Source organism: Phodopus roborovskii, unplaced genomic scaffold, assembly GCF_943737965.1.
Source record: "Phodopus roborovskii unplaced genomic scaffold, PHOROB, whole genome shotgun sequence".
Classification (NCBI taxonomy): domain Eukaryota; kingdom Metazoa; phylum Chordata; class Mammalia; order Rodentia; family Cricetidae; genus Phodopus; species Phodopus roborovskii.
The window spans coordinates 1,645,748-1,669,130 of record NW_026126539.1 but is presented as its reverse complement, the minus strand read 5'-3'; the positions used below and the strand labels follow the sequence as shown (position 1 = coordinate 1,669,130).

At 40.4% G+C, this 23,383-nt stretch overlaps 1 protein-coding gene across 1 annotated transcript in view; it reads right to left on the bottom strand.

The window, feature by feature from the left end:
- The window catches only part of Gmps (guanine monophosphate synthase), a 49,477-nt gene extending 26,834 nt beyond the window's left edge, over window positions 1-22,643 (bottom strand). Inside the window, exons 1-5 of the mRNA XM_051198670.1 lie at window positions 22,531-22,643; window positions 12,872-13,053; window positions 6,966-7,080; window positions 3,908-4,005; window positions 1,932-2,035 (exon numbers count right to left, since the gene is read on the bottom strand). Of these exons, the coding sequence (XP_051054627.1) occupies window positions 1,932-2,035; window positions 3,908-4,005; window positions 6,966-7,080; window positions 12,872-13,053; window positions 22,531-22,557 (526 nt within the window). The 5' untranslated portion in view covers window positions 22,558-22,643. The remainder of the gene's footprint in view (window positions 1-1,931; window positions 2,036-3,907; window positions 4,006-6,965; window positions 7,081-12,871; window positions 13,054-22,530) is intronic.
- Between the last annotated feature and the right edge of the window lie 740 nt (window positions 22,644-23,383).

Here is a 23,383-nt window from a genome sequence, read left to right as displayed (position 1 = left end):
TTTGGAACTTGTGAATTCAAGTCAGTAATCAAATGGTTTTGGACTATTTCAGATATTCACATTAGGGATATTTGCTATTTGATTTCACCTACTTGACTATAGTGCTTAATGAATCATCTATCAAGCAACAGGTGCTGAGCTAGGGATTTCACATGGGCATTACTATTCATATTTAATGATCCATGCATCAAGAAATTCGCCTCAACTCTTAAGTAACTAACTCGTGCCTGGCAGTGTAGGACCCTGCATGAACCCCCTCCCCCCAGGCAGCCTGAGCAAGCCTGAAGCTGTTGGCTGGAACTCCTTGCCCCAAGGCTGTTGTTGGTACTCTTCCTGTTTTGATAAAACACACCTCGTGACTGACAGCACACACCTCATGGCAACACATACTTCGTGGGGAGGAGCTAAGCCTAAAATTCCTGTAATTTTCCACTGAGCTGTAAGTCAGTATTTAAACCCGTTCTTTCCCCTTAATAAATGGCATTCGGCATTTGGCATTCCGACATTGCCATTGAACAAATGACCAGCTGTCTTGTCTTTATTTCAATCTCTAGGCCTTCGCCCGATTAGTGGAACAGATCGTAGGGCGGGCACTACATGGCAGGCTCAAGATCAAAGCACTCCATACTTTATTTGGCTTTTGGGATACCACTCTCAGTTTACTTATTTCACTGTTTGCTACTTCTTATTCTTGGCTGCTCGTCCCTCTTCTCCTGGCCTACCTCTGCATGGAAGCCGTCTTCCTCATACACGCATGAATCGACATTCTAATGTTCCTAATGTTCCATTCTTAAGCTCATCTGTATACCTCCAGACTAGCTTTCTCCTCTGAAGGCACCCCTGTTTTGGTGTTTAACCCATCATCTTGAGTTTTGTGTGCAAACCTAAACTCCTGAGTTCTTTCCCATTAGGAAAACAGAAATTATACCCATCTGTTACTCGGGGGGAGGGGGGGTGTCCAGTATTTAAAACTTGATTGTTTTACCTTTGCTATTCCATACTCAATCCAGGAAACAAATCTTTTATCTATCCATTCAGAGCATTATCACAATCCTGCTCTACCATCCTGCTCTAAACTTCACCTTTTCTCCTCTGATCACCAGAATATACCACCTTCCTGTTTCTACTATGATCAGTCTATTTTTTTCCTCGCGGTAACATAATCCCATAATTAGATCATAACTATCCTTTATTCAGACCACCACTTACCCAGGAATAAAGCCAAAATTTTACAATCACTCAAAGCCTCCACTACCTCACTCTTGTGTCAGATTTACCCTTGCTCAAATTATGCATATTCTACTTGTGTTTCTCACTATAGTCCCAGCACAGGACCTCTGTTTGCCATTAACACTTCAAAACAGTAGCAACACTAATCACACTAAGGCTCACTACTTCTGCTTGCTTTTTGAAATAAGGAGACACCACCCACCCCTAGCTCAGTGGATTAGACACAAACCACACCCAAGCACCTGGTTTTTTATACACATGGTTATTTGCTGCTGTTTTTATGCCTGAGCCAGACAGCAGTCACTTTAATTTTTCTTTCCCACCATTCATACTTTCTTGGGCACATACACTGACACATGCATTTGTGAATAAATTAATTATTTTTAAATATTTTAAAGCACTATGTGACTTCTGAATAATTTCTACCATGTTGACAACAGCTAAGAAAAAATAAGAAAGAAAATAGCTCAGTGGGTAAAGGAGCATGATGCCAAACCTGACAAACTAAGTTCAATCAGTGGGATACAAATAGGGGGAGCAAGAACTTTAACAGGTCCTCTGACCCTCAAACACAATAAATCTGAAAATAAACATTTTAAATGAAAACTTATTTAAAAGTATCTCACATAGATTACGAAAGTATCTCATCATGATTACTCTTAAAATTTTTTTAGATGAAACTCCAAATTTAAAACTTTTACCTGCCACAATATTCCCAGAACGTGATACAACCTTGAATCCATCAGCTACTTTGTCTACACTGTCTCCATGTGTAAGTAAAACAATTTCTTCCTTCTGAAGACCCCTAAACATATAAAAACAAAGATTTTTCAAATGTACACATAAATACCTCAATAAGAACCATATCAACAAGTCATCGTACTAGCTAGTTTTATGGCAACATAAAACAAGTTAGAGTCATCAGAGAGGAGGGCACCTCAATTGAGAAAATGCCTCCATAAGGCTGGAGGCAAGCCTGTAGGGCATTTTCTTAATTAGTGATTAAGGGGGAGGCAGGGCAGCTTAATATGGACGGTGCCATCCCTGGGCTGGTTGTCCTGGGTTCTATAAGGCAACAGGCTGCACAAGACAAGAAATAAACAGCACTCCTCCATGGCTTCTACATCAGCTCCTGCCTCTAGGCCTCTGATCTGCATGTGTTCCTATTCTGATTTCCTTTGATCATGAACAGTGATGTGGGAGCCTAAGGTAAATAAACCCTTTCCTCCCTAAGTCTCTTTGTTCATAGTGTTTCATCACAGTAATAGTAACCCTAAGACAGTCATTTTGTTCAAAAATAGAAGTTTATTATATGGTAGCTTAAGAAAATTTAGGGGGCAAAAGTTACATAGCAATGCAACTGTTAGAATTTATACATATATTAAATTTATATGAACATTAAATTTATATATAAACTTATATAATTTATTTTTATATTTATATAAATAACATTTTTATAAGTAAAGCCAATAAAGGATTTTAGATCTCAAAGAGGGCAACTAAAATGGATAACGAGGGCTCACTCGGTAACTTAATGTAATCACAAGGATCTAAGTTCAAATCCCCAGTATCCACATAAAAAGCCAGTTGCAGCCACATGTGGATCTGGGACTCCTGTGGGTTAATGAAACAGGAAATGTCACAGGTATTTCTTGGCCTAGCTCCAGGTTCAGTCAGAGACCTTGGCTCAAGAGAATAAGGCAGAGAGCAGAGAGTAGGGTGTTCAATATTCTCCTTTGGCTTCTGTGCATGTGTGCATATACACACTATACAGACCATATACAGTGCCTATGCATGCACACACAAATACATACACACCTAAAATGATATTGATACTGTTATTCTGCAGCTATATGTACAGTAAAATGCAGGTTATTATGTAGCCAGTAAACAAGATTTTCAGATTAAATGTAAGAGATATGGGGCTGCAGTGACAGCTCTGTGGTTCAGAGCACTCACATCTCTTCAAGAGGATCCACATTTGGTTCCCAGTACCAACATTAGATGGCTCACAATCACTTATAGCACTACCTGTTCTTGTCTCAACAGGTAAGCACATACGCACACATACATACACACAGACAAACACAAACACACACATAGACACAAACACACACACACACACAAATAAATATAGCTTAAGAGCAAGAGGCATTGAAATCAAAACAATAGGATGAAAATCCTATAATCTCTCAAAGCAATTAGAAATGTACTGATTACTCAAAAAAAAAATACATTGCCTGATTGTTCACAAAACACCTAGAAATGAATACAACCAGAAGACAAGGTGGAGCTCTAGTACAAAAAAGAAACACAGTGTTTGAAGTGGTTGACCCCTATAACCCACATAGAAGTAAAAAATCAAATCCCAGCTATCCTCTAACAGCCACACATGCCCTATGTCATATACAAATACATACACATATATACATACATACATAAACATACACACATACACATATATACACACACAAGCACAAAAATAACAAAAATTTAATATATACTTATATAAATAAAATATATGGGATTAAGAAGATAGCTGGGTTGAAAAAGGCATTTGCCACCAAGCCTAATGAAGGTGGGAACCAACTCCCAAAAGCTGTTCTCTTCTGATACACACACATCATGGCATACATGTATAAGTCGACACAAAAATTAATGTAAGTAAAAATAATACCTAAACAATGAGCATGTGTTATCCATTGTAATATTAAAAACTCCATCTTCTCTAACACTTTTTTTATGCACAGTGCCTCCAAAAACTTTATTCATCATCTAGTGAAGAAAAAAAGATGAATGTTAATGAGTCAAAAGAATTTTGTATGCTAAAAATTATTCATATCCTTTGCTTTCAAAAATCTTTTTTTTGTAACATAAATATATCTGAGTACATAGTGTTTAATAAATGTAGGTAACTATAATCACTATTATAAAATTATTAAGAGGCATGAATTTACAGCAAATTTTGACAAGGAATTGGCCTGATATCAATTTCTGTTAAACACTGATAAGACTTTCCATTTGGTATACTTTAATCTACATTAGAAAGAGAAATTTCAGCCAGGTGTAGTAGCATGTCTTTAATCCCATCACTCAGGAGATAGACGCAACTGAAGTTATGTGGGTCCAAGCCATGCTTATTCTACATAATTGAGTTCCAGGATAGCATAGCTACATAGTGACACCCTGTCTCAAAAAGAAAGAGATATAAATTTCCCTCAGGTCAGAATTAATTTAAAACCACCTGCAAAGGTACTCCGAGAGTTAAAAAACCACAGCCGATAAGAACTATAGCATCAACACAGGAGTTCTATAAAGATGCCTAAAAGGCATGAAGGAAAAATATATGATCCACTTTGATAAAACAAGTTTGAATGGTTGAATTAAAGAAATGTCAGATGAGAGGCAAAACTAGACATTAGATAAGCAATGAAGTCTTGTATTTAATATAAAGGGCATCTAGGCATGGTGGAGCACATCTTTAAAACCAGCACTCGGGAGGCAAGGGCAGGTGGATTTCTCTAAATTTGTGACTAGCCTGGTCTACAAAACAAGTTCCAAGACAGCCAGGGTTGCTATGTAGAGAAACCCTGTCTGGTGGGCGCAAGGTGAGAGGATAATATTGCTACTACAAATAATAATATAAAGGACATGAACTTTATCTGTAAACCACAAAACTGGTCAGCTATGGTATGTATACTCAATCTGTTTTAACTTCCCCTGCAGTCAAAGAATAATCTTTACCCTTTCAATAGCTAGAAAAAATGCATTAAAAAAGAGTTAGGGCCAAAGAATCAAGAGTTCAAGGTCCTCTTAGCCACAAAGGAAAGGCTTTAAGGCCAGAATAAGCTCCATGAAAGCCTGTTTTTATAATATTTATTCTGTGTATTTGCTATAAAAACTTCTCCTTTCTTTTCCTTCATTACATGCTAAAGTCAAAAGGGAAAGCATAAGATGACAATTTATAGCTGGGAATGTTGGTGCATGCCTTTAATCTTAGCATTCAGGAAGTAGAGGAAGGCTGGTCAATATCTGTGAGTTCAAGGTCTACAGGGCAAGCACCAGGACAGCTAGAACTGTTACATAGAGAAATCCTGTCTCAAAGGGGAAAAAAGACAGTTTATAAACTGAACACATGAATCCATGGTTATATATCAATTTGGCTTTTCTTAAAACTTTTTTTTTTTATGTGTGAGTGTTTTGCCTGCATGCATGTATGTACCACATGCATTCCTGTGTCCTCGAAATTCAGAAGAGTGAGCAGATTTCCAGGAACTAGTTACTGCTGGTTTAAACCGTCATGTGGGTACTAGAACTCAAACCCAGGTGCTCTGCTCTTAACCACTTATCATCTCTCCAGCTTGACTATTCTTGACATAGAAAAAATACTTAAGACTACAAATAAAATTAACTGTAAACCAAGTTGCTGGGAACACCTGTGTGGAATTTGTAGTTAACTGAATCATTAGACACAGGAAGACCCACCTTAAATCCACTTGAGGTTGAAGACCCCTACACACACAAAATCTGGGCCCCACCTTCTCCTGGCAGCATAAAGCATAAAGGACAAGGAGAAAGAAATTTTTTTTCTTTGCCTGCTCACCTCTAGCATTAGAGCCTACTTCTTTGGGATTGTGTTATATACTAAAGTCCAGCTGAGACATCACATCCAGCCTCATGGACTGAACAACTACTAGATTCTCAGTCTTTCCACTGGGAAACAGTCATTGTTGGATTAGCTGGACCATAGTCTATAAGTCACTCTAAGAAACGCTTTGTCTCTCCCACTCCATATATATCCACTCTATCAGTTCTGTTCCTCTAGAGAACCCTGACTAATAGGGGGAAGGAGGGGTGAGAGGTTTTGGGTTTTTTTGTTTTTTTTTTTTTTTTAAGTGAAAATGTTACATACAGTACTCAAGAGGCTTCAGCAAGAGGACTTGTAGACAGTTTGGACTATGAAGCAAAAAGTTCTGTACCTAAGCAAGCAGAAAGAGGGAAGGAGAATAGAGGGAGAAAGGAAAGGAGAATGGAAAGGAAAGGGAAGGGAAAGGAGGCACATAAAATGTACTAATATGCAACTAATCATAATACATTATTAAAGGGTGCTTTCTGTTTCTAGATGACCCAATCAAGACAATGTTTAAATACTAAAATTCGATAATCTTTTGGACAATTTTTAAATTTTTATCTAGTTTATGTTTCTATTCCTTTAGAACTTGTGTAGTACAACTGATTTTTTTGATAAGTGAGATTTTAGCATGTTTTCACTTAATGACATCTGTTATCATAGTCAATGATATTGTACTTGTCTGGTAAATGACTACAATGGCCAATGAAGAACACAACGCCAAGTGAAACTCTCACTGTTCAAAAATGGACAGTAGTGGGACAGAGTAGAACACACATTCAATTCCAGAACTTAGGGAGGCAGAGGCAGGGGTATTTCTGAGTTCAAGGCTAACCAGGTTTATATAACAGGTTCTAGACTAGCCAGGACTACATTGTGAGACCCTATCTCAAATAAACAGATAGATACACAGACACACAGACAGATGGTGATTTGTTAAGAAGTCTAGTTACTTATAAACAGGTTTTCTTATAAGGTCAACTCCACCACAATATGTAGCAATTAATACACAGTAGTAATATGCCCAAATTATCTTAAAGAGATAGTGTTTAAATCACAAAAATAAAACATTGAGTCAACTCCCAAATTCAATTTGCAGCTGTACCTGCATGCCATAGCAAATTCCAAGTACAGGCTTGCCAATGGTAAATATTGCTGGATCAAACCAGGGCGCATCCTCTGCGTACACAGAATTAGGTCCTCCAGATATGATAATAGCCCTGTGGATTGAAAGGAGTCAGTACAGAATGTGACTGCTAATCTTTAATTAATATCCTCAACGTCTGTCCCATTTTGCACCATATGCCCAGTTCTTAAAGGTTAGCCCAATACTATCATCTAATTTAGCTAAGTTACAATTGGCGACAAAACATTCTGCATATTCTAAAAACCTAAAAATGTCTCAGGAATGGGACTACCATGAGAAATTCATGTTCACTGGTATTTCGGGGGGGGGGTTAAAAACTAAAGCTAACTTTTACTATTTGGTTTGTTTTGACTTGGAATTTTTTGATACAGTCCCACTGTTGCCAAAACTAACATACATGGAACTCACTATCTACCTCCTCAGCTTCATGAGTGCTGGGGAAATAGGCACACACTACCTCAAGTAGCTAGACATTAAGCATTTACTCCTGCATGACTATGAACAGCTACAATCAGAAACAAGCAAGCACTGTAATCCACAGCATTTCTGTAATCACAGCATCTGAGAAGATCGCCGTTGAATGCCAAACAGGCCTACAGAGGAGTACCTATTTTAGATAGCAGGGAAACAAAAAGCTGGAAGCTGGGGCACTATGAACCAAATGTACAAAATAATCTTAGCGACCGAGTACAGTTCAGTACTGTGACATATAAACGTTAGAGGAGAAAAAAAAGTTTAGGATAGCACTAGAACAGATATATAACCTAATTCCTAACAAAGATAAAGCCTAGTGCTTGCCCAGCTTATAAAAAGTCCTGGCACCAACAGAAGAGAACAGGCAGGGAGAAGGAGGCACACTTAATAATCAGGAACTCTAGGATCTCAATAGTGTTTAGATTTTTGTTTTTTAATTTCTGAATATTGTGTATGTGCAGGACGGGTGGGAGTTGCAGATACCATAGCACTTGTAGAAATCAGAAGCTAACACACAGAGTAGTTTTCTCCTTCTACCTTCATGTGAATTGCAGGAATGGAATCCAGATCACATCGGGACTGAATGGCAAGCACCTTTACCTGTTGTGTCATCTTGCAAGCTCCATATTTAAGTCTATTAGATAACCTCTAGAGCCGTAGTGAGACCCTGTCAACAAAACAATAAACACTGTGCCTGGGATCCTTCATTTTAGTCTATTCTTGTCTATTAAACAACTTCAGGCTATAAGAATCTTAGTAGTATTAAACAGAAAATAAATTTTAAGAAGACAGATTCAATAAGGGTAAAACCAATTATGAAAACCCTCAATAACTTTATTTAACCATACTCTGAGTTTTTAAATAACCAACAAGGTATATGTGTCATGCAGGTGAAGGTCATAAACAAAAAGTGGGTAACATGTTTGTCAGGATACAAAATTAACTAAAAGAACAGTCAAGCTGCGTGTGGTAGTACATGCCTTTAATCCCTGCCGTGAGAGGCAAGTGGATCTCTGTATGGTTTACATACTGAATTTAGAGATCATGTCTCTAAAACAAAAACAAAGAAACAAAAAAGAAATGGGCAAATATAACTTCCAGCAGAAAGGATCAAAGAAATAAAAGTCACAGTGATAAATACCTATGCCACTTCTACAGAAAAAAAAAAAAAAAAAATCCAAACAGGATATCTCCATCAAACCCTTCCACCAGGGGGCTCAGGGAACTATACAGAAAGATTGCAAGAGAGGATGAGTGTCACCAAGGAAACAGTATCTTCCAGATAGCAACAGGACTGGCACATATATGAACTCAGAGACTAAGGCAGCATGCACAGGTCCAAGCCAGATGGGGTCCCAGAGCTGAGAAGGGAAATGGACATTATTATCCCTGACCCTAGCCAGGAAGTTACCTCCAGTTGACAACCACTTGCAAAGGAAAACTGGAAGTTTCTCCAATGGTGGTATTCAAACCACACTGAAGGACAGGCTCCAAGCCCAGCAGTAGATGGCTGCACAAAATCATAATGCTTTATTCAGGCATTTTTAAAGTCTCATTAGTCTTTTGCTTGTAATATTATACTTTCCAGTTTTGTTTTATGGGTTTTGAGCTTTTTTGCGTCTGTGTCTCTTTGTTTCTTGTGCTTTTTCTTTCTTTTTTATTATTATTATTATTTTTAATGTTTTGTTTTTCCTAAAGAGAAAGGTGTAGAGTTGGATGGGAGGGGAGGTTTTTTGTTGTTGTTGTTGTTATTGGGGGGGCACTATGATCAGAATTTATTATGTGAAAAAAAATATTTTCAATACTTAATGAAAAAAGAAAGCAGCTTTGAGGACTTGAGAGATGGCTCAGCAAGTAAGAGCATTGGCTCTTAGGGAGTAAGGTTCAATTCCCAGCACCCACATTATGGCTCAGAACAATCTGTAACTCCAGTCCCAATGGATCTGATGCAGGAGCACCAGGAATGCACATGGTGCACTTACAAAAGGCAAACATCAGGCCGGGCCTTGGTAGTACACACCTTTAATCCCAGCACTCGGGAGGCAGAGGCAGGTGGATCTTTGTGAGTTCAAGGCCAGCCTGGGCTAGAGTGAGTGCCAGGCAGGACAGGCTCCAAAGCTATACAGGGAAACCCTGTCTCAAAAAACCAAAAAGACAAACATCTATACACAGAAAATAAACAAAAGGATATCCACTGGTAGTAAACAGCTGAATTCCCAGTAATACATAATAGCGCAGGAGGGTCATGAATAAAGGCCATTGGGTTAGAGGAAGAACTCTCTGGAGACCAAGACTGAGGATATAGCATATAAAATACTGAGTTTGGGGGCTGGAACCTCGAATAAAGAACATTGAAGTCTCTTCCAGAGGATCCTGGTTCAATTCCCAGTACCCACATGGCTGTTCAAAGCTGTATGTAACTATAATTCCAGAGCTACTGACACCTGACACAAACATACATGCAATGGATATAAAATTAAAACAAATTATATTTTAAAAAAGGACTGAGTTTTCTCCTGTCAAAATTTGACTATTCAACTAGTGTGGTGATGGTGGTGGTGGTGGTACACACCTTTAATCCCAGCACTAGGGAGGCAGAGGCAGGATCTCTGAGTTCTGGGCCAGACTGGTCTAGAGGGAGTTCCAGCACAATTAGGGCTACACAGAGAAACTCTGTCTTGGAAGAAAAAAAAAAAAAAACCGACTCCTGGGAAGGCTTTAAGAACTTGCCATACAAGCCTGGTGACCTGAATTCCTTCGATCACCATAGTCCAAGGGAAGAACCAACTATCTTTCAAACTTTTTCTGACCTCTATGTGCCTCAACTCAATAAATACACGATGAATAATAAGTAACTGAGCTAGGCCTAGGCCGAGGAACTGGGGTAGTAAACATTCACCCACAGGTCAGGAAGCCCTGTCCAAGAAAAGCCCCCAGAGAGACAACTGTGGAGAGTAGGAAAAACAGAAACAAGAACACATAGAAAAGAAGGGTGAAGGCTGACTCCAGCTATAAAGTATTTAAGGATGGCCAAGAGCAGATCTCACTGAGAATAACTATCAAGTTTGATAACTAAGCCAGAAGCCAGCAGGTAGATGAAACTCTGAAGCCACCTGCTATTCACTGCTGTTAAGTCCTATATTGAATCCTACTATAATGGCACTGGTGTTTGATAACCTCAACTGCAGCCCTCCAACAGGGTGATTAATTTACATACAGGAGGTCTTGAAAGTACAAATACAGACCCTTTGTCTGTACAAATCTCAATACAGTAGTTGTTCTCCACACTCAACACACCTGGAAGTCAGCCCTACCTTAGCTACCCTGGGAATATGAAGGGAGTCTGGGTAGGGAACAAAATGTGTGCAGCAGTCCTCTGGTATACAGAAGGAAACCCTGCATGGAGGAGAAAGGAGCAGTGGCAGGAAAATGGATAGAATTAGAACAAAGTATAATGATGCACATGTATAATGACGAAACTCACCAAGACAGGTATAGTGGTATATGCCTACAATCCTAGCACACTTGGACATGGACGCTTATAGAGGTATATTTCCACAAGTCTGGAGGCCGCCTACCCTACAGAGTAAGACTGTCTCAGTGCACACAAATAACATGCACAGCTCTATGGAAGAGCAACTACCTTGCATGTATACATTTCAATGCCAGCACCATAAACAAGCAGGCCAACAAAGTGCATTTAACCTTATTCTAAGGCTAGAATGCACAGGTATCAGTGGTGCATGCCCTTAATCCCAGCACTCCGGAGGCTGACAGGCAGATCCCTTTGAGTACAGAGTGAGTTCCAGGACACCAGGATAACCACACCTACACAGAGAAACCCTATCTTGGAGGGAAAAAAAAAAAAAAAAGAGGAAGAGGAAGAGACTAGAATGCCTTTACATTTAAAGTTACCTTTTCTAACTAGCAATTTCCTCTACTTCAGAAAACAAATCTCCAAATATAGTAAATATGTCTAAGAATCTTTAAGAATTCTTTTAACCATTTTTCAATTTAAAAAGAAAAATGTTTTTCAGAAAATTGCTGTTACAGCTCAGTGGTTAAAAGCACTTGCTGCTCTTCCAGAGGACATGGATTCAGTCACAGCACCACCCTGTGGCTCAAACCATCTGTCACTCCAGTTCCAGGAGACCTATCTACTTCTGGCCTCTGTAAGCATCAGGCATGAATGGAATGCTGGGTTGCTCTTCCCCCAGCTGTCCTTCCCTACATAATCCAAGCCATTTTGGTTATCTGCTCTTTTGGTCTATCCTTCACTTTCTTAACCAGTCTCTTGGCCCAAGCTGCCCCTCTCATTTAGCAGGCTCCTCTTCCCTGCCCACTCTCCTCACATTGTTACGGGTCATGTCCACTCTGGAATCTCCCAGGTATCCCTGCCAGTGGCTATGCTCTCCATGTATCTACAGTAAACTTTCTCTTCTACCAAACCTAGGAGCTGTCATGTCCTTCCTTTTTTGTTTTCATTCACCCACTGTAAAGGTCTAAGAGTCAATTAAGTACAGATAATACATTCACTTAGGGAAAAACCTACCTAGCACTAACCCATAGGAAAAGGCAGAACATTAGCTAAAGATTGAACCAAAACGCCTCATGTAACTTGGCTGTTTTGACCACTAGGGATATGAGCCACTTGAATTAGCCCTATTTGACTTAGAAATGTTTTGTCCTTTAGCAACCAGTTTTTCAGAGTTAGAAACAAAAGGGACATCCTGTATAAATACTTCCTCCCTTTCAGCTATTCTACCCAATTATTTGTACATTTTTCTTTTGATTAAATGCTACAGGGCCAATGAACAAATGACCACTAGAACCACATCTAACTCTTACCCACAAATCATATAAAATATAAACCTAGCTATATAATGAAACTCAAGGTAAACTCCCCAACATCATCGAAACAAACAAAAGAATTAAGACATCAAGTTAATCTTTTTCAGTGAAAGTATAAAAAAATTATTCCTTTTCAATTCCAAATCAAACCTATAGGAAATTTCTTTAAAAACTACTTTGAGTTTTTACAGAAAAATCCACAATGTCCAAGTAAACTAATCATAAAACATCAGTCAATAATGTGGTTTGATCACACCAGACCGCCTGAAACAGAGTACAAGCTGATCCTACATTCCAAACAGCTGGACAAAACAGCCCTACAGACTACAGCTAGGATATCTGAATCTTCTTCGAATCCCCCAAGACAGCGCCCCTTACCAGCAGGAAGTAGTTTGGAAAGAACGACACCCAAATTCCCAAATATTGTGTATAAATGTTTGTTTTCATTTAATTGGACTTTGTTATATAAAATTAAATAAAAAATACTCTATATGCAAAAAAAAAAAAAAAAAAAAAAAAAAACATCAGTCAAAGGCTACCGAAATCCTTGCTCCTTTATGGCGAAGGCTGGTGTTTCCAATGGGTAGATTTCAGACTGCACAAAGAGCTCCCGCACTCTGCGATCAATGACTTTTCCATACTGAGCCCCAGCATCCAGAATGACAACAGCTCCTTCATACTGGCGACAGCCATCCTTTAGGTCTCCTCCAGCATTTTCTGGCTACAAGTAAAAACAAACAGAAATTCTTATTTACAAAAGCTATTTTACTTATTAGGGCTAGTAAGATAGCTCAGCAGAAAAAGACTTGTAGCCAAGCTTGAGGACTTGAGTTTGATCCCTGAGGCCTACACAGCAGGAGAGAATCATTCCTACAAATTGTTCTCTGGGCTGGGAGGTAGTGGTGTACACCTTTAATCCCTCTGGAGGCAGAGGCAGGTGGAACTCTGTGAGTTCAAGGCCAGCCTGGTCTACAAAGTGAGTTTCAGGACAGCTAGAACTTCTACCCAGAGAAATCCTGTGTCAAAAAAAAAAAAAAAGAAAGAAAGAAAAGAAAAGAAAAAAAAAAAAAGAAAAGAAAAGAAAAAAGAAAACACACAACACACACATATAGAAACAAGAAGTTATGCATGCTGTGGCACTGTCACTGCCTCAACATACACAATACAATTTTGTTAATTATACCATCTTAAAAAAACAGAGGGTCATTGTTAGCTCCAAAATCACACAGAAATAAACTTGTTAACTATGTTGCAGGCAAACAGGCCTGTTCTGCTAGCAGCCTGTTATGCCAGCATTCATATTACTTGTGCCTCCTCTAGACAGTCAGTCATGATTGCCCCAATAGGCATGCCATTCCTCTGAGAAGCATATTAATGAGGTGGTTAAAACCTACCACTCAAGTTTAAATATGGCTACATTCACTTAAATTAAAATCTTTTGCAACAGACATATCTAACCTAGAACACTAATATATTTTTTTAAAATTTTTCAAACTTTTATCACTATCACGCAATAATTTTTAAGACTTCTAGAAAGTAATTTAGCTAAAAAGAGATGCTGTTTGGGTTCTACAGCCAACTTAACAAAACCTACAATCACCTGGGAAGAGAGAACCACAACTGCCTATATCTGATTTAGCCTGTCTGGCTTCTCTATTGGTCCATTGTCCAAGGGCTAATTCATGCAGGATGGCCCAGCCCACAGTAAGGATACCATCCATAACTAGGCAGATGGTCCTGGGGATAAAGAAAGCTAGCCAAACTTAAGTTTGGAAAGAAGCCAGGAAAGAAGCAAGCAACATTCCTCCTGGTTCTTGCCTTAACTTCCCTCAATGATAGATTGTCACTTACAGTGTAAACCGGACAGTGCTTTTTCCTTACCAAGTTGCCTGTGGTCAGAATACCTTATCACAGCAAGAGAAGGAAACTAGAACAAATGTTCTATGAAATATCTATCTGGAAAATAATGTAAAAGTAGGTAGAAAGGGCATGGATGCAACAAAATTTCCCATGTTCCAAAAATCAAGTTGATGATAAATCCAGTGTACTACTTATCTTGGGTTTTTTTTATTTATTTATTTATTTTTTTTTTTTGTTTTTTGGTTTTTTTTTATGTGTTTCAAATTCACCTATGGAAATGCTTTAAAAATATGCTTGTGTTCTGGAAATCCACTTGGGACTGCATTTACAATATGACCAAATCAGCTAGGCAGTGGTGGCAAACACCTTGAATCCCAGCACTCAGAAAACAGAAGCAGATGGATCTCTGTTGAGATGGAAGCCAGCCTGGTGTACACAGTACTGTTACAGACAGCAAGGGCTACACAGAGATACCCTGTCTTGGGACGCAGTGGAGAGTGCTGTTCCTTATCAGAACCGTAAAGCCAAAACCTTCCTGTAATGTCTATTTACTTGCTGCTCTTAGTAAAAAACCTGTGAATGAGCTAATTAATGGAACCGAGTGTAAAATGTATACAGTGTACTAAGTGGTCTTTTAAAAGAACCTCATCATTGGTCAGTGACTAAAGCACTTGCTACAAAAGCATGAGGACTTGAGTTTGGATCCCCAGAGCCCACAGCAACAAAAAACTAGAACAATGTATACTACCCAAGCCAAAAAGGGGCATTAGAAACTGGAGATAGTGGCAGTTTGTGAATTGTATGACGTGGGTGCAAGACACTGAACCGTTGACTACCAATTTTCCTATCCAACAGTTTTCAACAACTAAGGTAACTCAAAAAGAACAGCACCCAGTAGTGAAAGGAAGTTCTTTTCTCGTCAATCTCTGTATTATTCACACTCCTTTCAGACAAAGCAGTCATCAAGTTTGGTTTAATTAGATTTTCAAACTTATTTGCAACATACTGCAAAAACTCTTCTAGTTTATTATTCGGGGTGGCACAGGCCTTTAATTCCAGTACTTTGCAGATATACAGCAAATCTATAATGCCAACATTTTGTATAGTGGCAGATCATTAGTTTAAGGTCATCCTCAGCTACACAGTAATTTTGAGGCCAACCTAAGCACGAACCGGGACACAGCCACATAAAAGTCCTTTCTGGATCTAACTGAAGGATTATATTCTATCTTGGTGTGTTTTAGTGTATCCATATGACGCTAACTATAGGTGACAGCAACACAGTTGCTCATCTTATATAATGCATGGAGTAGCTTTAGGAAATAATGTTGGTAAGAAAAGACTAGACATTATATATCCAATTACAGTAAAAATATAGTACACGGGATCTGAGATCATTTCTTTACCTCCTTTACCAGAGTGCATAATGCATGGGCTTATATTACAATTATTTTAACAAATTACTATTTTTTAAAATTTCTGTATTTATTTAGTGTATGAGTATACACATACATGTACATGCCACAGTGCGTGTGAAGGTCAGAGGCTAACTTGTGGGAGTCAGTGGGCTCTAGAAATTTAAACATTTTTCCCATTGAGCCATCTCTCCAACCCTTAATATATTATTTTAGTTATAAAAAAAACAAAGGAGAGGCTAGAGAGTTGGCTCAGTAGTTAAGAATATTTGCTGCTCTGCCGGAGGGCCCCAGATGTAAGGGGCCCAAAGACTCACTAGGTTCTTCACTTGCACTTTTGTTTATAATTTCCCCTAATTTTTCAGACTACATCACTCATTCTTCACCATTCCCTATTATGTATGCCATCTGGCTTGACTTCAGTTAGACTTCTCTTGATATTTCCTTACCTTAGACACTGAGCGTGAGGCTTGTTTTGGCCACTGTCTTGACAGCAGAAGCAATACTGTGCTGAGCCCTCAGTAGTCTTAATGTTTACACTTGGTTCTTGTACTTTTGCCACCATTAAGGGAACATCAAGAATAGACAAGATAAAAAGAGGCTAGACAATGAAAGGTGGCACACATTTCTGAAGAAATAATGATAGTTTTAAGTTCCTTATTTTTGTGACTGCTAATTACCATTCCTGGTGCTATAGCTAAATGATGTCACAGTTAACATTAAAAATCATTACTTAGTGTAGTAGTACATACACATGAAGCCCTTGGTTTTATCCATAGCATTGTTTAAAAAATAAAAAGTATCAAATGCCTTTCTGAAAAGGATTTTGATTCTGCTTTTCATAATGGTATATACCAGAAATATACAGTTTAGTCAGAACTATACAAAATGTTAATCGTTAGCTCTGTGATCTCTTTTTTAATAATTTCTTTTTAAGGGTCTGGAGAGATGGTTTAGTAGTTAAGAACACCGGCTGCTCTTCCAGAGGACCCAAGTTCAATTCCCAGTGCCCATGTGGCAGATCATAACTGAATATAACTCTAGTTTCGGGAGATCAGACACCTTCCCACTTATACACATGCAGGCAAAACATGAATACAAATGAAATAAAAATTTATTTTTAAGATCATACTATTTGCCTCTTCCCATCCAGACCCTCCCATGTGTCCAACCCTTGTTCTCTTTCAAATTAGTGGTCTTTTTCTTTGTGTGTGTGTTCATCCCTAAGTATATGAATGCAATCTGCTTAGTCCATATATTATAATTTGTATGTACATGTTTTCAGGGCCAATTTGTATACTCTTCCCTAGGGAAGACTATTTCTCCTACATTCAGAATTCTTAGATGCCTGAGATTGAGGCATCATTAGTTAGCACACCTATTGGTGCTTTCACTGTTCAAGTCTTGTTCAGTTAATCATGTTGGTGAGACTTTTTGTGGGTGTAGCTTGTAACCTGGTCTTTAAGATATACATCACACTGAATTTTTTTTTCTTTTAATTTTTTTATGAGTGTTGCCTGCATAGATGTATGTATACCATGTGCATGCCTGGTGCCTGAGGTCAGAAGAGGATGGGATTTTAGCCAGTTGTGAGCTGCCATTGGATACTGGGACCAGCACACAGCTCCTCTAGAAGAGCAGCCAGAGGAAGCTATTCAGCACTGAGCCATATCTCCAGCCCCACTACACACTGATTCTTTAGCTTTGGACATTAAACTATATGCACACTTTCTTAATAAGAGACTAACTAGGAAAAGAAAGGTATCACAAAGAAGGAATCACTTAGAGGGACTATAACTTCTAGAGGTAAACCTAACAAATCCAAGAACGATATTCCACAGTGCATAAGGTGATAAGCCCAATAGATGACAGAGAAAATGTAACATTAAATAATTGAAAACAGCTTTTACTTCACTAAAAAAGGAAAAAAAAGAAAACCTAGGTGCTAGGAATGAGGTTTATCTGGTAGAGCTCTTGCCTGAAATGAAGAAACATGGATTCAATCTCCTGTACAGCATAATCCCCAATGGGGCATGAACAGAAGTTTGTGATGTACAGGGTGAGATGCAAGAGGCCTGGTCCTTCAAGGTCATCCTCAGCTTACAGCAGGTGTCTATCTTGGGCTACAATAAACCTTGTTTTAAAATAAAAACAAAATAAATTTTCAACCTTATTACATCCACAATCGACATGCTGAGATTATCAGCATGATCATCACCACACCTGTCTTCAAAGTTTGTGTTTTGTTTTTAAATCTAGTTTTAGCCAGGTATAGTGGTGAAACACTAAATAATCCTAGCACTTGGGAGGTGTAGGCAAGAACAGGAGTTCAAAGCTATCCTCAACTACAAATCCAGTCCATGCTAGTGAGACTCAGCCTAAAAAACCAAACAAACAAACCAAGGATGTCTTGCTATTTTTGCCAAAATGAGCATCTTTTAAGGACTATAACCTATATATCCCAACCTGGGAAATGGGAAGTATCAAAACCAATAACAGCTATCCTGACCAAGCAGTTCAACACTTGGCTTTAATCCAAAAGAAATGAATGCCTATATCCACAAAAACTAAGCACAAAAATCAAATAGCTATCAAATTGTGAATGGAGAAGACAAATTCTGAGGTATACATGCATTGTAAAAAGCAAAATAATAAAGAGGAATAGAGGCTAAGGAGATGGCTCAGTAGTTAAGAGCACTGGCTGTCCCTACACAGGACCCAGGTTCAAATCCCAGTACCTACATGGCAGCTCACAATCAGCTCCAACTCTAGTTTCAGGGGATCAACACCCTCTTCTGACTTCCATGATCACCAGGCATATGTGTGGTCTAGATATTCATGCAGGCAAAACACCCATACATATAAAAAAAAAAAAAAGACAACCACTGGCATGTAATATCCATCACCACATTTAACAATGCACTGTACTGAGTGACGGGAGCTACAACCACTACATGACTGATTCTTTAAGCAACACTACAAATAACTGCCAGCGTATGAGGGATCTTTGGAAGTGATGGAAATGTTTATATAAAATAACTGGGGTAGTAGTGATACACACTATAAAAACTCAACCCACATACTTAGAGATCTGTACAGGTTACTACATAATACATCTACTTTAAATAAACATAAAATTTTAAAAATTCCAAACTTATTACCTAACTCGCCAACCCAAAAGATGCTATCACAACCAATGACTGTCACCCCCCCAATCTTCAATGGCATTAGATAATGAAACTCTATGTCAGAGTCATTACCAGAGTCAATATTCAAATCTAATAGCCAGTTTGCTTGCTGCAAAATCACAATTCTGAGCTAAGGTTGTACCTGACTAGCATTTGCAAGACCTGGGGTTAGGGAGAGGATCAAGAGAAGGGGCTGAGAGAAAGGAGATGAGAAGCAGGGAAAACAAAAGAGGAAGATGTAGCTCAGTAGGCAGTACTTGTCTGCAATGTGAAAGGCCCTTTATTGGTCTAGCTTATACACATAGTAAAAAACCATAATTTGCTGAGCACCTATGGCCAGGAGTTGTTATCTGGGTAAAATCAGTACTGCTGTTGAATGTAAATAAATAACTCAAACGTGTTTTTAAAGACTTATTTAATATAGAACAATTATCCAGAGTAAAAAATCAGTTGGGTGGATTCACAGATCTGTAATCTCAACACTCAGGAAATGAAGGCTGGAGGAATTTAAGAATGACTTGAGATACATGAGATCCTCTCCCTTCATACACCATAGCCCCTCCAAAGTAAAATGTCTTCACAATTAATATCACAAGATAATGAGACACTGAAAGATAAAACACACACAAAATGAAAAGCAGCCAGGCAATGGCACAAGCCTTTAATCCCAACACCAGGGAGGCACAGGCAGGTGGATCTGAGTTCAAGGTCAGCCTGATCTACAGACAGAGTTGTGTTCCAGGACAGCCAGGACTACATAGTGAAATGCTGTCTCCAATAAAAGGGGGGGGGGGAGATGATGATAGAAGAAGGAGGAGGAGGAGGCAGGAGGAGGAGGAGGAGAAGAAAGAAGAAGAAGAAGAAGAAGAAGAAGAAGAAGAAGAAGAAGAAGAAGAAGAAGAAGAAGAAGAAGAAGAAGAAAGTTAACATATTCAAAGTTTGAGTTCCTGGATCATGTTCATGGATTTAAAAAAATTAAATCTACTGAATTATGATTGAATGGGCACATACCTACAAGAGATCATCCCCCCTTTTTTGGTGACAATTTGGCCCACTGCAAAGACACAGTCTCTGATTCATAGAGGGCCTTTTGGAACCTAAGCCTACATGGTGTTTTTGTTTGTTTTGTTTTTGTCTGTATCAAGTATATTAAAAAGTTATAAAAGGTAAACTGAGTGTTGTGGCTTACACTCCTAATCCCAGCCTAGCATTGAAGAGACTGGAGCTGGTGGGTTGTCATGATTTCCAAGCAAACCTGGACTACAGTGTGAAACCCTGTCTCCAAAACCACATACATTAGGGCTCAATAGATGCCTCCACCATTAAGAAGAGCATTGGCTGCTCTTCCAAAATATCTAGGCTCAGTTCCCAGAACCCACATGTGGCCCACAACCATCTATAATTCCAGTTCTGAGGATACAATACCCTCTTCTAGCTATTGGAACCAAACCTCCACGAAGGCAAAATACCAGTTTCTTAGCTTTCTAATGCTGTATGTGATAAGATATTATGACCAAAAGTGACTTGGAAAGGTAAGAGTTTATTTCCGTTTACAGTGGTAGTCCATTATCAGAGAAATAGGGGAGGAACCCCAAGGCAGGAATATGGAGGCCAGAAGTGAAGCAGAACCATAAATGAAGAATGCTTGCTCCCCATGTTGTCTTATACAACCAAGGACCATTGGATGGGGCTGGCACTGGCCACAAGGTGGGGGCCCTTCCACTTACATCAAAAAAAAAAAAAAAAAAATGCCCTATAGACTTGCCTACAGACAATTTGGGAGGGATTTTCTCAACTGAGTTCATCTTCCCAGATAACAAAAGGCCAACACCAGAACACACATTTACATAAAATAACAGAATTTTTAAGTTTTAAATCCAGGCTGGAGAGCCGAGCAGGCTCAGTGATTATGAGCACTGGCTGCTCCTCCAGAGGACCCAGGTTCGATTCTCAGAACCCATGTGGCAGCTCACAAGAGCCTGTAATTCCAGTTCAAGGCGATCTGGTGTCATTTTCTGGCCTCAACGGGCACACACATGCAGGTAGAACATTCATAAACATTTTAAAAGTTTGTGCATGTAGAGGAGGCTAGTCTTCAACTAACAATGGAAAGCGCTGGGATAACGTCTTCCACGGTTAATTCTAATTGCCCAGCTCAAGAATTACGTTAGGTGTTTTGGGTTTTGTTTTTCATTTTATTTTTTTAATTCCGTATAAGGGATTGTTTTGTTTTTCCAGACAACGTTTCTCTGTGTAACAGCCCTAGCTGTCCTGGAACTAGCTCTGTAGACCAGGCTCAGAGATCCTCCTGCCTCTACCTCTAAAGTGCTGGGATCAAAGGCGTGCACCACCAACGCCCAGCATAAGGGTGCATTCCTGTGTGTGCCATGTGCATGCAGTGTCCACAGGGGACAGAAGAGGGCGTTGGATCATTTGGGACTGGTGACCAAAATTCTTTTTAAAAGTTTTTAAAAATACACTCATACTATTCAGATAATTTGAAGACTGAAAATTTAACTTTCTGGTGTGGCTTAATTTCATGAAAATACTCTATCGTAGTATGTATTTTTCAAAGTTTGTAAAGTAGGTTGTAATTTTTTGATACTTCAACGGATTCAAGCACCTAAAGATGCTTTCTTCTCCTTAATTCCAAGGTTCAAAATTAAAGACAAATAAATGTACGTAAGTATATGATGAGATTAAGTCTTCAGAGCATAACAGGTGCCTTTAAGAATATAGATAGGAGCTACCGCACAATGTTTATTCATTTGTTCAATGCAGGTTTTGAACGATTACTAAGTATTAAACCGTCATTCAAGAAGCTGTGACACTTAAACTCCATTCATGGCTGTAGAACACGATCCCCACTCCAAAGTTTGGAATTTCATACACGCGAAAAGAAATTTAACCAGTTTCCTAAAGCTAGGCCACAACAACGCAGAGGGTGATGAACACCTCGCTAAAGTAAATCGCATTTCAACACTACAGTTTCCCGCTGACAAAACTGGCTGATGTCCAGGCCAAAGATGACTTTAACTCGGAAGGGAAAGGGGAGCCAATTCCGAGCCTGGGCGAGAAAGAGGTCTAATGAGGCTGGGAGTTGAAGGCGACGAGAAGCTCATCAACGGCCCAATGCTCTCGGTTTTGGCTTACGCACTTAGTCAACTTTTCCAGCACTCGTTGAGTCCCGGCTCGCAGAAGCGGGAAAACAGGTCCCCCAAAACTAGCACGTGAAAAAAGAGGCAGGGTGCGCAGTAACGGAACCTGCTCACACACTCTTCCCCTCTGAGGATGGCGGGAGAGCCGGGCGACGGAGCACACCTGGGACCAGGAGCAGAGGCTGCGGTCAGCAGGGCTCGCTAAGGCCCCACCGCAGCGGGAAACAGAGAGGCCCTCACCCAGGCGGGAGAAAAGACCACAGGCCCGCCAGCGTTATTGCCCCACGCGAGGCCTCGAGTCTGCCTTGCGGCTAAAGGCCCTCGGCGTCCCTAAGAACCGGGGCCCATGGCCAGGTTGCCTCCGAACTGGAGCTCGGCGCCCACGGCCGCAGGGGTCGCTCCCGCAGCTCGGATTTTCACACTACCAAAGCCAACAAGGCGCCTCCGATAGCGGGAAGCCGCGCCGCAGGCCGGGCTGCGACACGCCGAGCGCCGATGCCTCGGCCAAGGGACACGGACGGTCCCCTGGGTCTCTCACGCCTCCGGAGAGCGGCAGGGACCCCAATCACAGACTGACCTTGGAATCTCCGTTGCACAGGGCCATCGCGGCAGTCGCGGCGGGAAGACGTCGAAAGAATCGGCGCCGGCGCTAGAGAGGCCTGGAGGCGAGCAGCACTGCGCCGGGACCAGATAACCTCCGTAAGCGTGCAGCGTAGCAGCAGCTCGGAATGCTGAGGCAGCTCTCGAGCACAGCAGCAGCGAGCGCGACTCCCGCCTCCAGCTTCCGTCGCGCCGCCGCCAACCGGCCCGCCCTCGGAGGCGGGCCACCAAAGCCCCGCCCTTGCCGTCACCCAGGGAAGTGAGTCCGTCCCCCCACCCCCCACCCCGCCTACCCGAATGGAGGAGAGCGTTCGCCACGTGGCTGTCGCCTGGCTCGCCTTCTTGGAGGAACCCACGGCATTGCTTGGTTTTGTCACCAAGACTACAAGAGAAACACAGTCAGGAGGCCCTTTGCGGTGAAGGGCCACCTGACTTCAGTGGCAGCTAAAGGCTGGTGGCACAGAGGAACAGGCCTCCCGGGGCCTTCTTAGGTAGCCAGGACCCAGTTGCAGGACATAGGAGAGGCAAAGGTCTAAGTTCATCAGAAGGTCTACAGCGCCTGCAGGATTTCCAAAAAAGAAAGGAGTTTGAGAGCAGCACTTGATTGGCAGCTGCACAAACTGGCTGGTCCTGGAGCGCAGTATAGCAAACATAGCAAGCAGTGGTTTCATTAGGATTGTTCCAGGGGAGGAACTGTATGTAGTTCCTCCAGCTAGCCCCTTGACACCCATCTGGGCTAGTGTTACTTTTAAGTGGTTATCTGAAAGACTGAATCAGGGATGAGGGAAAACACTAAGTGTCCTGGCTCACTCCTGAATACCAACCAGCAT